We start from the raw sequence: 17,398 nt of genomic DNA, 5'->3' as shown, positions 1-17,398 counted from the left end.
ATTTCAACCCATCCAACTGACTGCTAGTATGCCTTCTCCACTTCTTATACTTCCTCAACGTTCCTCTACACTTACCTTTGCACCAACAGCTCCATCCTCCGACTAATCACTATGTTCCGATCCCCCCGCCAAAATATTTAAACCCTCCCCAACGGATCTAGCAAACCTGCCCACAAGAATGTTGTCCCCCCCCTTGAATTCAGGTATAATGTGTCGCTTTTGTACAGGTCATACCTTTCCCAGGAAGTCTCCTATCTCCCACATCTTCAATGAGGAGCACACCACTGACCTGGGATCCATTCGCACTACTCTAGCTAAACACTAATAGAAAAAGAAAAATTAAGTTGACAGAAACCTCAACCTACCCTCTGCCTCTTAACACTGAAACATCTTGAGCTAAAGCCTCAAGTTTTGCACTCTAACCTTGCCCACTCCTACAATGGCCACTCTTACAATGGGTGCTGTAGTTAATCCTAACTTTAACCTACTAACCCAAACAATCTCAATTTACATCAAAAATCTTAGAAGGCCCTGCTTGTTTTTTTTTGTTTTAAATCTGGTGCTTAAAACACCACAAGCATCTGTCTCCGCAATCTCAGTCTCCACAGTTCCTTACGGTCTTGGCAGAATGGTTGCATACCAAGCCATGATGCATCCAGCTTTCTATGGTGCATCAATAAAATTTGGTGAGAGTTAAAGGGGTCATGCAAATTTCTTTAGACTTCTGAGATAGTAGAAGCACTGGTGTGCTGTCTTGGTCATCTGTCTATGTGGTTGGAAGAAGACTGCCTATCAGGAGTCAGAATCAGAATCAAGTTTAATATCACCGGCATATGTTGTGAAATTTGTTGTTTTTGTGGTAGCACTACAATGCAATACATTGCATAGAAAAATTATGAATTACAGTAGGTGCATATATACTGTATATATATGTGTGTGTGTGTGCATATACATATATATATATGTGTGTGTGCGTGTATAATAGTAAATTAAATAAAGTAGTGCAAAGATAGAAATAAAAAAGTAGAGGTAGTGTTCATTGGTACAATGTCTGTTTCAGAACTAGGATGGCAGAGCAGAAGAAAGTGTTCCTGAATCATTGAGTATGTACCTTCAGGCTTTTATACCTCCTTCCCGATGATAGCAATGAAAGCAAGGCATGACCTGGGTGATGGGGGTCCTTAATGATGGACGCTGCCTTTCTGAGGCTTTGATCCTTGAAGATCTCCTGGATACTACGGAGGCTAGTGCCCATGATGGAGCTGACTAAGTTTACAGCTCTCTGCGGCTCATTTCGATCTTGTGCAATAGCCACTCTCCAAACCCCCCCACCCCCCCCACCAGATGGTGATGCAGCCAGTTAGAATGCTCTCCACAGTAAATCTGTAGATCAGTGATCCCCAACCACCGGGCCACGAACCGGTACCGGGCTTCAAAGCATGTGCTACCAGGCCGCGAGGAAACAATATGATTTGACGATATGAGTCAGCTGCACCTATTCTCATTCCCTGTCGTGCCTACTGTTGAACTTGAACATACATACACGAGGTCATTACGCACGCGTCATCCACGTCAGCGTGGGAAGAAGATCAACTCCTCGAGCTTGCAAACAACGGCGGGCTGAAAAGTATGTTTGACATAACATCTCTGCCGGCATTCTGGATCAAAGTCAAGGCTGAATATCCTGAGGTAGCCACGAAAGCACTGAAAACGATGCTCCCATTTCCAATATATCTCTGCGAAGCGGGGTTTTCTGCAATGAATGCAACGAAAACGAAATTGCGGAATAGACCGGACATAAGGAACCCCCTTCGAGTATCGCTGTCTCCCATCACCCCTCGATGGGACAGTCTTGTTGCAAGAAAACAAGCCCAAGGTTCCCACTGATTCAGCGATATTGGTGTGTTGCAATGATTTTATATGTTCATACAAGGAAAATATGTGCTGTGTGTTTAATATCCAAACGTTACTTAAAATGTTATGATGCTATTGACTTATAAGTGACTGATAATTGACTTATCACTATATTCATGCGAGGAAAATATGCGGTGTTTAATATTAAATTCGTTAGATAAACCCTTTTAGAAATGAAATTTAGTGTGTTAGCCGCTTATAAGTGACTTATAGTTGATTAATCACCCATATTCCAGTCGTGATTAACACCTCCCCCCCCACTAGGGTTGCCAACTGTCCCATATTAGCTGGGACATCTCGTATATTGGGCTAATTTGGTTTGTCCCATACGGGACCGCCCTTGTCCCGTATTGTCCCCGCTAAGGTAGAGCGTTCCTATGAAACCTTTCATGCCGAAATGGCATAAAGCCAAGAAGCAATTACCACTAATTTATATGGGAAAAAGTTTTGAGCGTTCCCAGACCCAAAAAATAACCTACTAAATCATACCAAATAACATATAAAACCTAAAATAACACTTACATATAGTAAAAGGGGGAATGATATGATAAATACACAGCCTATATAAAGTAGAAATAATATATGTACAGTGTAGTTTCACTGAACAGAATCACCAAAAACGATTTGTAGAAAAAATCGGCATGTACAGGCATGCGCACACAGGTGCCCGCGCAAGGTTTCATGGTCATAGTAGTCTTTCTTGGGGTAAACACAAGTGTCCCGTATTTGACTGCTACTCTTGTCCGTTGGCAACCCTAGCCCCCGCCCCCCCCAGTTGGCCGGTCTGCAAAAATATTGTCAATATTAAACCAGTCCGCGGTGCAAAAAAGGTTGGGGACATCTGCTGTAGATATTTGCGAGTGGCTATGGTAACAAACTAAATCTCCTCAAATTCCTGATGAAATACAGCCACTTCTTTGTAGTTGCATCAATATGTTGAGTCCAGGATAGTTTCTCAGAGATATTGACACCCAAAACTTGAAAGGGTATCAGAATGAGGAGACAAACTTCCAAATGACACTCTCCACCTCTGATCCTCCCCATAAGCACTGGCTTATGGACCACCAGTTTCCTCCTCCTGAAGTCAACAATCAGCTCTTGATGACATTGAGTGAGAGGTTGCTGCTGTGGCACCACCCAGCCAGATTTTCAGTCTGCCTCCTATATGCTGATTTGTCACCACCTTTGATTCAGCCTATCACAGTGGTGTCATTTGCAAACTTGAATATGGCATTGGAGCTGTGCTTAACCTCACAGTCTTAACTGTAAAGCGAGTAGAGCAGAGGACTAAGCACACAACCTTGTGGTGCACCTGTGCTGATGGAGATTGTGGAGGAGGTGCTGTTGCCATCCATACTGACAGAAGTGAGGAAATTGAGGATCCAATTGCACAAGGAGATATTCAGGCAAAGGCCTTGAAGCTTATTGATTAGTTTTGAAGGATAATGTTGCTGAATACCAAGCTGTAGTCGATAAAGAGCATTCTGTTGTATATATCTTTGTTGTCAAGATGTTCCAGGGTTGAGTGAAAAGCCAATGAGATGGCATCTGGTGTAGACCTGTTGCACCAGTAGGCAAATTGGAGCAGATCCAAGTGGCTTCTCAGGCGGGTGTTGATACGTTTCATCATTGACCTCTCAAAATATTTCATCACTGTGTCTGTAAGTGCTACTGGATTATAATCATTAAGGCGAGTTACCATGCCCTTCATGGGCACAGGTAAAATTGAAGCCTGCCTGAAGCAGGTGGGTATCTCAGACTGCTGAAGGGAATGGTTAAAGATCTCAGTGTACATTCCAGCTAGTTGATCAGCGCAGGTCTTTAGTACTTGCCCAGGTACCCCATCTGGACCGGATGCTTTACGTGGGTTCACCCTCCTGAGGGCTGCTCACACGTCAGCCTCAGAGACTGAAATCACAGGATCAGCGGGGGCTGTGGGAGTTTGTGATGGTTGTCCATGGTTTGATGGTCAAAGTGAGCATAGGTGGCATTGCATTCATTTGGAAGTGAACCCTTGTTGCTTATTTTGCTTGATTTTACTGTACAAAAGAGGTGATAACGTTCAGGACCTGCCACAACTGTCGAGCATCCTTCATTGTCTCAAGTTTAGTCTGGAATTGCCACTTCACTCGTGAGATGGTTTAGACCATTTCGCCATTTAGACCATTTTGCCCATCGAGTCTGCTCCACCATTTCATCATGGCTTATCTATTTTCCCTCTCAGCCTCAGTTTTCTGGATTCCCCCGAATCCCTTCATGCCCTGACTAATCAAGAATCTGTCAATCTTTGCCAATGACTTGGCCTCCACAGCCACTTGTGGCAATGAATTCCACAGATTTCTGGAGACTGTACCTGGACCTCTTGTAACTTTCTTGGTCACTCTGTTGACTGCCTCTGATCTTGCCCACAGCAGACTGCGGATCTCATTAGTCATCTAAGGCTTCTGGTTGGGGGAAGACTTTGAATGATATTGTGAGGGCACACTTATCTACAACTATTTTTATAAAGTCCATGATAACCATGGTTATTCAGTTAGATCCGCAGATAAGTCCTTGAACATGGCCCAATCCACTGACTCGAAGCAATCCCATAGCCGCTCTTCTGCCTCACGCGACCACATCCTTAAACTAATCTCTGCAGCTTTGCCCTTTAACCTTTGCCTGTATGCAGCTAGGAGAAAGACAGTCAAGTGATCAGATTTCCGAAATTCAGTCTGGGCATGGAATGGTAGGGGCATTCTTTATGTTAGTATAGCAGTAGTCTCATATGTTAGGACCAATGGCGCAACAGGTTATATGCTGATGGTAATTGGGCAGGGACTTCTTCAAACAGGCCTGGATGAAGTCCTTGAATATAATTTGAAATGCATCAGGATGGGCTGTTTCTTGTTTGAAGATGGCAAGGTATATCTCAAGATACTTGTATATAGTATCTCAAGTGCTTGATTATAGTTGGCTGCTGGTGGCATGCAAACTCTGGTGAAGATACGGAGGTGAACTCCCTAGATAAATAGAATGTAAGGCATTCGATTGTTAGGTGTTCAAAATCGGGGGAGCATGAGTTCGACAAAACCGCCACATTGGAGCACCACTTTTGCCTTTTCCAAATCAGCAGTACGGTCCACCCTGTGAATTGAGAAGCCGTCGGATCTAATCACTGTATGTGGCACGCTGGGAATAAGGCATGTCTCGTTCAAACATAGAAGACAAAAATTTCTCATTTCCCTGCGATACAGCAATCTTACCCTTATGTCCTCAATTTTGTTCGTCTCATTCCTCTGTGTTTCAGCCTGGCTTGAGTCCCCTCCTCCTGCCTCACTATGTCCACCGAGACCTTCAGAAGATTGTGAAATCTGCAGTTCATTAAGATGATTTAGAACTACATTGCTTAAAGGGAAATTGCATGCTGCAGATTGCAGTGAGAGTAATTCAGAAGAGGTATATTTGGAAGTATTGTATGCAGACTGCAGAACATAGCCATGGTTTACCCGTGTGATCTGTTCAATGTGAACTGGGAAGTGTACACCACCTTCCTTCCTGAAATCCACAACCAGCTCTTTTGTTTTGCTGGCATTAAGGGACAGGTTATTGTCATGACAACATGCCACTAGGCTATCTCATTCCTGTACTCTGATTCATCTTTTTTTTAATGTATTGGCCCACCATGGTGGTATTCTTTGCAAGTTTGTAGATGGAGTCGGAACAGATTCTGGCATTGCATTCAGTAGTGTGTAGAGATAGGGATCTTAGGGCTCAACAGTGAGTGGCTCCAGTGTTGCTGCCTACCCTTACTGATAGTGGTCTGTCGATCGTGAGTCGATGCTTCCTGTTGCAAAAGGATGTGTTGAGCTCCAACTCTAGGAGTTTGGAGATGAGTTTGCTTAAATTATAATTTTGAAGGCAGAGCTGTAGTCAATAAACAACAACAATCATAGGCATCTTCACAGTCCAGGTGCTACAGAGATGAATGTAGGGCCAGACAGAGATGAGATGATATCCATTGTGGATGTCTTTCAGCAGGGGGCCAATTGCAGTGGATTGAGGTTGTCTGGGAGGCTAGAGCTGACGTGTGACGTGACCAACCTCTCTAAACTTCATAATGGTCGAAGTCTAAGCCACTGGTTATTAATTATTAAGGCACTTTATTTTTCTTGGGTTTTAGTTCATGTATACCACCTGTACATTTTATATCCAGATGATTTTTGTGAAAAACTAACAATTGTATAAAGCATACTGTGTACCAAAGAAAATTTGTGGAGTAAGGCATCGCTTTGAATTGCACCTGTTTGGTCTCAGAATCAGGACGTTTATACACAGATAATAAAATGATCTTTTTGAATCACAATTTTTTCTCATGCTTTGTTCAATTTCATGGTTTATTGATTAGCAACAAGCCAAAATTCTTGGATTTTGATTTCTGTAAGTCCCATGTTTTAGATGGACAGTGTTATCTCCTTGCAGAAAGGAAACAGCCTCATATCATGAGTAGTGTGTGGAAACTCTGAAATAGAGATTTACCGATTCCACACACTAATAATTTAAGCCATTTTACAGATTGTTAAAAGGTCACCACATGCAATATAATTTTGAATTGATTAAAGTGCAATCATCTTTCATCTATGGGTAATTAAGATTGCTGCTGCTCTTCCTTTGTCCTTTGCTTAACAATAATAATCACACAAGATCAGTCCGCTGCATAATTTTTAACCAAAGGCAGGTGTTTAGGTCTGCATGACTCCATTTTCCCATCTGGAACTTTCAAACTAAAAACTCCCTGTTGTTTTTTTAAAAAAACTTACATTTATGAAAAAACAAAATTACCAGTTCATTAGCTTTCATCTGTCGTAGCTATAATTAGAGATGTTAAAGAAGTACAGAATAAAATCAAGAGTTTAAGGTAAAGCCAATTTGATTTACAGAAAAATAATTAGGTTTGATGAATTTTCTTTTCAAGTAGCATGCAATGTACACCTTTTTTCTCTCTCTGGCAAGATCAAAGGGATAAAGTACCATAAGGATTTGTTTTGGGCCCAACATTTTATGATTTATAAAAAAGGAAATATAGCTGCCACTGCTAATGAAGGACAATAGTTGTGAAGAGGCCATAAAATGGCTATAAAGTTGTATTGGTTAAGGAACACACATCAAAGTTGCTGGTGAATGCAGCAGGCCAGGCAGCATCTCTAGGAAGAGGTACAGTCCACGTTTCAGGCCGAGGCCCTTCGTCAGGACTCCTAGTAGCAGCCTCCTTAACCAAAGGAAGGTGTAAATTTGTTGGAAACATCTTAGCAGTTTACAACACTAAATTGCCTTAATAAAGATTTGGACAGGCTTGGCATGGAGCCCCTGGGGTCTAGAAGAGGGAGAAGTGACTTGGGGGGATGGAGTTCCCAGCTGAAGAGAGCAAGCAGCTGCCACGCACCTCAGACCAACTGTACCTACAGCGTAGTCTGAAGCGTCAGTAGTAAAGGCTATAGGTGATTTGGAGAGCAGGTGCACCAGTAGGGTCGCATTGGAAAGAGCTTGTTTGGCGTCATCAAATGCCTTGGTCTTGTCCGCTAACCAGTGCTTAGGGGCATTGCCTTTAAGCGCACTATTCAGGGGAAGCATTAGTTCAGCAGTGGTGACAGAAATTCACCATGCCTAAAAACTCCTGTAGTTTTTTAGTCGTGCGGGACAATGGGAAATCCATAATAACGGCTACTTTTGGTTGGAGGGGTTGCTCACCTTCTGTGGAGATGTGAGAAAATCAATGACTGACAACCAAAACTGGAATTTAGCAGGGTTAATAATCAACCCACGTTGGTTTAAGCACTCAAAAAGTGCGCAGAAATTAAGATACGTGTTCAGATTTGGATGCACTGGCAACAAGTATGTCATCCAGGTTAGCAAAGAAAATATCATTTAATAGAGAGTCCATCAGCCATTGCAAAGTCTTGACTGCATTTTTCAACTGAAACGGCATGCGCAGATGGACATGGGGTTATCACAGCCATTTTGGGAATGTCCTCAGAGCACACCGGCACCTGACGGTAGCCTCAAATGAGATCAACTTTGGAAAACATTAACTTTCCAGCTAAATGTGCTGAAAAGTCCTGGATGGGTGGGACCAGGTAACAATTGGTGATGACGGCCTCATTAAGGCATTGGAAATCATCACATGGGCAGTAACCACCATCAGACGACCCAGGGGCTTTTCGACCAGCGTACAGGTCTTTCCATATTGGCAAACTCAGCTTTTTTGGGTCCAGTCTACACACGTGGGTGTTTTATGTTTCAGAAAAGCCATAGCGACTCATTCATTGAACACCAGAAACTGAACACAAAGTGCGCTAAAGATCCTTTACATAATCACCTCATCATGTCAGGCACGCCTCTTAAAGTGAACCCCAACCCAATGTCGGTGGTTGTGAATTCTGTATGTTTCCACTAATTACATTATCCTATAGGCTGAGTTTTAAAAACAATCAGCAAATTGCAAAGAAGATGCCATTACCCAAATGGGAAGTGAGATAGATTGAACTGGGGAGGAAAGGGAAAGAGATTAACTCCATCTGAATTGCACACCATAGAAATAGGCTCTTTGATTGGCGGAAGCCAATTGTAATATCTACAGTATCTTTAATTCCATTTGTCTCCTTCAGACCCATATCTCCATGCCTTCCCTGTCTAAGCACATGACCAAGTATCTTCTTAAATGTTTTAACTAATCTGAAACTTACCTGGCCTTCCATATACTGATGAAGGAAAACTTTCCTGAACATATTTGGCAAACTTTATCCCATCTAGTGCCTTTACCGTATGGGAGTCTCAGTCAATATATGGAAAGTTAAAATCCCCTACTATAACAACTTTATGTTTCTTGCAACAGTCAACGATCTCTTTACAAATTTGTTCCTTTAAATCCTACGGACCGATGGATGGTCTGTAATATAGCCCCATTAACATGGTCATACCTTGTTATATTATATTACAGACCACCCATTTCTCAGTTCCATCCATAAAGCCTCACTGGACAAGATCTCCAGTCTGTCCTAACTGGGCACCACTGTGACATTTTTCCTGATTAGTAATGCCACCCCTCCTCCTTTAATCCCTTCCAATCTATCACATCTAAAACAACGTAAGCCCCAAATATTGAACTTCTAGTTCTGCCCATCCCGCAACCAAGTCTCACTAATGGATACAATATCATAATTCCAAGAGTTGATCCATACCCTGAGCTCATCTGCCTTTAATACAATACTTCTTGCATTGAAATAAACGTAACGCAGAACATTAGTCCCACTATGCTCAACCTTTTGATTTCTGACTTTGTCTGAAGTCTCAACAACATCTGTCTCCACAACCACTCACTCCACTATCTGTTCTGACACTCTAGCTCCCATCCACTTGCAGCTCCAGTTTAAACCTGCACCCCTCCCCCCCCCCTCCACCCCTGGGCAGTATTAGCAAACCTTCCCATTATGATATTGGTACCCTTCCGGTTTAGGTGCAGACCATCTCTTCTACACAAGTCCCACCTTCCCTGGAAGAGAGGCCAATAATTCAAAAATCTGAAGCCCTCCCTCCTACACCATCTCCTTAGCCATATGTTAAACTGTATGATCTTCTTAATTCTGACCTCAGTAGCACATGGCACAGGTAGCAATCCTGAGATCACAACATTGGAGGTCCTGTCCTTTAACTTAGCACCTAAATCTCTGAACTCACTTGCCAAACCTCGTCCCTCTTCCTACCTATATCATTGGTACCTACATGGACCATGACTTCCAAACTAAGAATGCTGAGGACTCAATCTGAGGTGTCCCAGACCCTGGCAACCAGGAGGCAACATACCATCATACCCCCTGCCCCACCCCCAACAGAATCCAGAGTAATATACCTGGTGTTGAGGGGGATGGCCACAGGGGTTCGCTACACTGGCTGTTTTGACTCCTTTCACCCTCCTTACTGTCACCCAGTTTCTTGTGCCCTGCACACTGGGTGTAACTACATCTCTATATGTCCCGTTTATCACCCCCTCAGCCTCCTGAATGATCCGGTGTTCATCCAGTTCCAGCTCCAACTCCCTAATGCAGATTGTTAGAAGCTACAGCTGAATATACTTCTTGCAGTTGTAGCCGCAAAGAGACACTGGAGGTCCCCCTGCCTTACCACATCCCCCATGAGGAACATTCAACTATCCTGGCTGGCATCCCCACAGCTCGGAACATGCAAATAGAAAGAAGAAAACAATAAATAAGCTAAAAAAAAAACCACATGGTCCAGTCTGTTTGTTTCCCTTGTGGCCATGGTGATATGTTGGTGGAATTGGAGTAAAATGTCTTGCAGATTAATATGATTGAAGTCTCCTACAATTATGAAGAGACCATCCAGATGCTTGTTTTGTAGGGCATCTCCCAGTGATGCGCAGGGACTGTGGAGAGCAGTAATGAACACAGCAGTAAACTCCTTGAGCAGGTAATGTGGCAGGCTTATAATTGTAAGATGCTCAATTTCCCCAGACAAACCTTTGTTAATGTACACACAGATTTCATCTCCTCTGGATATCCCTGAAGGGAGTTCCTGTCTGCACAGAGCAGAGTCATCACATCAAGTTGAACCACTGAGACAGCCATGATTAACCACGTTTCAGTGAAAACCAGACTGCAGCAGTTTCTCATCTCTCTCTGTGCATTCATTTTCAGTCTCAGTGAGTCCATTTATTATCTAGGGTGCAGAGGCTGGCTTGGAAAACTGATGGTACTGCCAGTCTGGTCGGGGTAGATCTCAGCCTTGCTAGTGCTCCTTCTCTCTTGCCACGTTTCTGCTTCCCTTCACACCGTCTGCGTCTGCCGCTCCCTCCGAGATGAGCCGGTTAGCCAGGTCACTGTTGCCAGGTCTGGTGTCCGTAGAATCCCTATTTCTTTGAGCATTGCCATTAACTCTGCTGCCAACTAACTAAAGGCAATTTTGTCTAAGGGTTCAATGGCACTGTATTCACAGAGCTTTAGGCCACTGAAATCCCCCACTAAAAACTTTGAAATATTATCTAAGAATCTAAAGCTAGCAGCATTTTCGGGAGCCTGTCCCTGCACACCATCATTTTTAAAGAGACTATACTGGGAGTTTTCTGGTGAAAACTCGGTGATCATTATTGAAAATGCACTGTTTCTGCTACTTTGAAGTGAAGTGCTGGATAACTGTTGGTGGAAAAACCTGTTGGCCAGAGTCGTGTGTGGAACTGATTTTGCCGCATTTTATATGGAGCCTGTTGCTTGATAGGATTCAGTGTCAGCTAAATGCTTAAATTCTCAAAGCAGCTTTTATTTTCATTAGTGCCAAACACTGTTAATTGGCCAAGTCCAGACATTTTTACCTTGGAAGATGTTCATGCCCAAACTACGGGGAAAAAAACACTGGACAAATGCCAGCCTGTTGGATATTTTCACAAGGGGAGGAGTTCTTGCGACAGAATGAAGTGTCAGTACCATACACATCTTTAAAAGTTGAAAAAATAAGATAACAGCAGAAATATAAACGACAATAAAGCGGAAATATCGGGAATATATGTAATAAGCCATTGATTCCTGTTACCTACCATTCTTTAATCAATCCACGTTAATATTTTCCCAAACCCAGGCTCACGTTCTATGTTATTACCTCTGTGTGATGGTTTTTCAACTGCCTTTGAAATTGCAGCTATTAAATCCACCTGTTCCCTAACCTATCTTGCTGGTTATATTTTCAAAAAATGTTACTGGATTTTCAAGCTTGGCTTCTCCTTTATAAACCATGTTGACTGAGCCAAAATTTGCTCTGCTTTTTAAAAAATTTTCAATGACCAATTACCTAATGTGCAATTTTATCAGTATTCAGTTGTTCATTCACACATATTTCATGACCATTCCAAATTTGAAAATGCTGGATATTAAATTATTGTGATTCAGCTGTATTAGGTTAGTGTTAAAGGTTGCAACTGGATTGAGGGGATGTTGCATGATGATTTAGAAATGCAGTATTAGAGTTGGAGTTAAATTGTATCTGAGAGATCTGTCTATTCATTTGTCAGAATTTTGAGTTCAAGCAAGCAAGTTTAGAAAAGATCTGTAGTTCAGCTTTGGATGAAAGCTTGTGCCCTCAAATGATTGAATAAAATTAAGTTGTGAGTGGGTGTACACTGTCCCTTTATGGCAGCAGTCTATGAGGATGACCTGTTTGGGGTTTGAAGAAAGTTAATCACTTGTACAGCTGCTGTATTGCACTCAAGTTCTGCTCACGTTATCAGAATTTGTAACACTTGGAGATCAAAGATTACATTCCTGGAAAAAAAACTGCAAAATAAATTGCACAAAATGGAGAAATATTTGAAAACACAACAGTTCGAACAGAATAGACTGCAAGTCATTTGATTTATAGCTATATGTATACTAAATCCCATTGTGCAACATACAGTGTTATGTCAATGCCATTGAAACATTCATTCCAAACATGAAGTATTGTAAGAGTTAAATAACTAAATAGAATGAAATGAGATGTCTCCATATTACTAGTTGTTTTACTGACTGAGAAAGCAAGTAATTGAGAGAATTGCTTAAAGATGAAGGTTTGAATAAGCTAGATACAACACCATGTTTTAAACCCCAAAGCTCACATCATTTATTTACATAGATTCTCTTATCAAATTTATTCAAGTACAGACACTGCCAGAGGTTATTGTGAAAGTTTCTGCACCAGAAACAGTATCTTGAAAGCTCCTCAATAAAACAATGCTGACCTGATTTTAATTTTAGTAAACAAATATGAAAAATTATGAATATTTCTTATTTTGTGAAAGCACAAGATTTGTACCGAATACATGTAGGCTTCAATAAAAGGTAAAATATACAAACTAGATAAGGAGTCCAAATTGCAACACTAACAACAGCTCCATCAATACTTGATCCATGTCAAGATAATCGTTCATATTTTTATTTCAGATTTCCAGCATCTGCAGGTTTCTTTTTTTGCTTTTTTTTTAGGAAGTTTTGTACTTGATCAGCCAGTTCCCTCTGTGTCCCTCAATACTGAGAATATCTTATTACCTAATTAATAAGTATTTCATCAGCTAGTTAATACTTTCAATATTTGGCCAGCCTATTAATAATTTTAATACCCAATCAGCAAGGTTCCCAAAATTATTAAAGTGTAAAGTGAGAATATTTGATCAATTGAATGTCCATATGCAATGTCAAATGAGTTCTTAACTGAAATAGGACATTAACAGTATGTTAACTAATTTCATTAGTAATCATAGACCATTAAATTAACTACTCTTGAAAAACTGATAGTGATGAGGCAACAGAACCCAATTACCAATACCTCATTTTCCCCTTGGTTTTTAGCTACCAATCATCATATAATTAATTTATTTAAAACGAACAACTGATTTACTACTGTGTTTTCATTAACTACTTTCCAGGGATAAGATGCTTGTCCTCTGCTCTTCAGTCTGTCAACCAGTTCATGGTAATGAAGGATCGTTGATGGCATGGGCTGGATCACATGTGAAGGACACAGTGATGGCATAACGTGTGCCCCACACCACCTTTTCCACATAATGGAGGTTTTCCGAGCCAGATGTGAAGAATGAAACTCGACCTGGGATGTGAAAGATGAGCAAAAATGAACTCTAACATAGACTCAAGTTCTGTAAGATTTGTGTTTACAATTAAGCCATTCTGATGGTTTTTCTGCTGCTATAACATATATCTGTCTATCATTAAGAGAGTATTTAAAAATCAGTTTTACAAAGCACAATGGATAATATTACTTAAAATAATTAAATACATGGAAAGAAAGACAAAGGCTAAAATCATGAAGCAAGTCGTCTTTTGGTGTGTCATTAATTGATGTTAACTGGACTGTAATTATCATGTAGAAATACGGATGCACAGCAGCCATACACCCTAACCAATGCAGAAAGTTTCTCACAGCTGTAACTGGACACAACTCAAAAGCTACATTTGCAGTGATCCAAATATATTATGCAGCAAGAAGATAATGCACAATACAATTACTGTCCCCCTTCATCAAGTTGTAAAGCACAATATGATTATTTCATGTGCACACAAAGAAATAAAAATGCATTTCCTATCGGTTATCTGCTTTGATTTGATTATGGGAAATATGTCTACAGAGGATGTTATTATTTGCTTATAATATGTGAAAACAGACAAAAATACAGCAATAGATTTGTTTCTACTGAAAGTGATCCTTTTACAGACAATCAACCAGATATATTCAAATTAGTATAGTTTGATTCCCAGTGAATAATAATGCTCTTGGTTCAGTGTAGCACTGTCCTCTCAATCAGAAGTCATGAGCTCAAAATAACCTTCCAAATCTGAGCCCATAATCTAATTTGACACAACAGTATATCACTGTAATAATGGTGGTACTTCTGGCATACTTTATCTAAGATACTGAAGTCTCTCTCTCTCTCTCTCGTGAAGGAAAATAATCCCAGATCGCAAAAATGTACATTCTATTGTTAGCCTGGTCAATATTTATCCCTCAGCAAACAACACCAAAACCATTCAGATAATCTATTCATGTATCCAACTACAGAGATTGAATCTTGAAAAGAAAAGGACAATTTGGGGAAAAAGGAGCTTATGGCTGCTGCAGGCTCAGTGGGCCAAAGTGGCTGTTTCTGCACTATGACTATGTCGGACCCGAGCTCTGCACAAACTGACAGCTGAATTTTCCCATGCTGCATTTGCTCAATATGGTAAGAGGTCCTTTCCTTTCCAATGCACATTCCTATCATGTAACTAAAGCCTTATTTGAGGTTAGAAATTTCTGAATTTCTTGCATTTTTACTATGTGCAGGATATTTAAAGACACTTTGCTATGCTGACTACATTGACTGCAATTCCTTTAATGTCCAATAATCTACTGATTACTGTCTTGAATCTATTCTGTGACCATGCACCCACACTGCTCACTCTGTCTGCCAGAAAAAGTGGGATCTCCCAGTGCCACCTATTTTAATTCCACTTCCTATTCCCATTTCCGAAATGTCTATCCATGGCCTCATCCACTGTCGTGATTAGGCCATTATTAGGTTGGAGGAACAACACCTTATACTTCATCTGGGTAGCCTCCAACCTGATGGCATGAACATCGATTTCTCGAGCTTCCGGTAATGCCAAACCCCCCTTCACCATTCCCCATCCCCTTTTCCCTCTCTCACCTTATCTCCTTGCCTATCCTTCGCCTCCCTCTAGTGCTCCTCCCCCTTTTCTTTCTTCCATGGCCTTCTGTTCCCTTCTATCAGACTCCCCTTTCTCCAGCCTTGTATCTCTTTCACCAATCATCTTCCCAGCTCTTTACTTCATCCCTCCCCCTTCAGGTTTCACCTAACTCCTTGTGGTTCTCTCTCCCCTCCCTCCACCTTTTAAATCTACTCCTCAACTTTGTTTCTCCAGTCCTGGCGAAGTGTCTCAGCCCAAAACATCAACTGTGCTCTTTTCCATAGATGCTGCCTGGCCGTTGTTCTTCCAGCATTTTCTGTGTGCCACTCAATGAATTAATTTATTCTTAGCATGAAACAGGCTACCTTAAAAGTTGTCTATGATCGCAGGTCCTCAATACCACAACCAAGGGAAATAATATTCCTTCATCTATCCTGTACGTCCATAAGAATTCTACATGTTTCAATGAGGTCCCTCTTACTTCTCTAAACCCAAGCAAGTATACTCTTTCCTCATAGCACAACCACAATCTCATGATCTCATAGCACCAGTGTATAAAACCAGAGGGCAAGGGTTTAAGATAAGTAGAAGGTTTATAGAGGATCCAAGTAAGAGCTTTTCACTCAGAGGGTGGTTAAAGTATGGAATGTATTGTTTAAGGGTGTGTTGGAGGCAGAGATCCTGACAACATTCAAAAAGTACCCAGATGAGCACCTGAACCATCAAGGCATAGAACTTAAGCCCTAAGTAGAGTAAGTATAGGTGACCCAGCTGGTGGCATAGTGGCATCAGTGCCGGACTTCGAGACGACAGGTCTCAAGTTCGAATCCAGCCAGCTCCCCTGCACACTTTCCGTGCTGGGTTACAAGCTGGTGATCTCTTTGGAAAATCACCCGGCAGAAAGCAATGGCAAACCACTGCTGTAACTTGCCTCGTACATGCTTCCCCACTAGTAGAGGGAAATCGTCCACTAACCGGAGAAGCTCCGGTTACTTGCTGGGCAGTGTGGCATGGTAGGCTCAAGAAACAGAGTATGCAAATTGTCCCTAGCTCACAAAAATGTCACACTTGTATTTTTCTTCTCTCCAGCTGAAAAAATAACTTCTCCTGACTATGGGGCAGGTACTTTTTGGATGATTTACCGAGTCTATGTCTGTATCCTAGCGCTCGAATGCAATGTGAACCATAGCCGAGAGAGTACTTGTTCACTGTCTAGTTTATCTTCTCTGTTTATGACCTGCCTGGAACATTTGTCAGCAATTTGAAAAGAATTAGAATAATTAATTACAACTTTGGTCCGGCCATCTTCATTTGACGCACACTTTAAACTTTCATCACGTCACACCAGAACTCAAACTATGAACAATTCCCGAGTCTGTAGTAGTAGTCCCAAAGGAAAATTGCTGAACTCAGCTGTGGGAGAAATTGAAGTAAAATTCATGCCAATAATGAGGGAAACCATGGGTAAAGGGATAGACTATATACAGAAATATTTCTTTTAAGTACAGACATTCTATATAATCACTTTCTAGGTCATAGCACATTTTATGAAGAATTAAGCGACCTCAGAAAATAATGATGACACCAAAAGCAGACTCAATAGTTAGGTCAATGAGGCATTCTGTAAAAAATTCTATTGAATCAATCGTAGTATTTTCTTCAATGATTTCATTCATTAAAGTATAATACCCATTAACGATATTTCATCGTAATTTACCACAACAGATTAAAATCTTGCAAGTGTATTTATTAATTTCAATCTATTGTCAGCTTGTTCTTTGAAAACATACTTTGCCACTGAGTTTTACTGCACACTTGATTTTACAGATCCAGGTCATTTTCTTAACAAACAATTAAGCACATACTTTAAATAAGAAGCACAATTACTTGTCAGATGCAAATATTATACAGGTTGTCCCAGGTTCCAACAAGTTCCATTTTTACCAGATGTCCATAACACAATTTCGTTCACAAGTCTGAAAATACACATAAAACCTCAATATGCTAACCATACCTCCACATTATTGTAATCACGTCATCAAAAGAATGCAAGATTGATTAGAAAGAACATTTACTCGAAGTGGAGGTGTTGGAAGAAAAAGAGGAAGAGGGAGGGAGAGAGAGAGACTGCAGCTGTAATTCACGCATTGCAGATAGTTGTTTAATTGGCATTAACATGCATTGCTGTAGATTAATAATAAATCAGTTGTTATTCTTCTCTTATTTTGTATGAATGATTTTTATAATAAACTTTGCAAAATAAT

General features: G+C 41.0%; 1 protein-coding gene across 2 annotated transcripts in view; it reads right to left on the bottom strand.

Annotated features, from left to right (window-relative positions):
• Nucleotides 1-12,327: 12,327 nt before the first annotated feature.
• uts2r2 (urotensin-2 receptor 2) overlaps nt 12,328-17,398 on the bottom strand; it is a 111,263-nt gene continuing 106,192 nt past the window's right edge. The window contains exon 9 of one of the 2 annotated variants that reach the window (XM_063074334.1): nt 12,328-13,536. In XM_063074334.1, coding sequence (XP_062930404.1) covers nt 13,400-13,536 — 137 coding nt within the window. In that variant the 3' untranslated portion in view covers nt 12,328-13,399. The remainder of the gene's footprint in view (nt 13,537-17,398) is intronic. The other variant, XM_063074333.1, reaches the window with a different exon arrangement.

The sequence above is a fragment of the Mobula hypostoma genome, chromosome 22, assembly GCF_963921235.1.
Source record: "Mobula hypostoma chromosome 22, sMobHyp1.1, whole genome shotgun sequence".
NCBI classification, from domain to species: domain Eukaryota; kingdom Metazoa; phylum Chordata; class Chondrichthyes; order Myliobatiformes; family Myliobatidae; genus Mobula; species Mobula hypostoma.
Note: the sequence above shows the minus strand (reverse complement) of the source record. Positions and strands in the feature narration are given on the sequence as shown.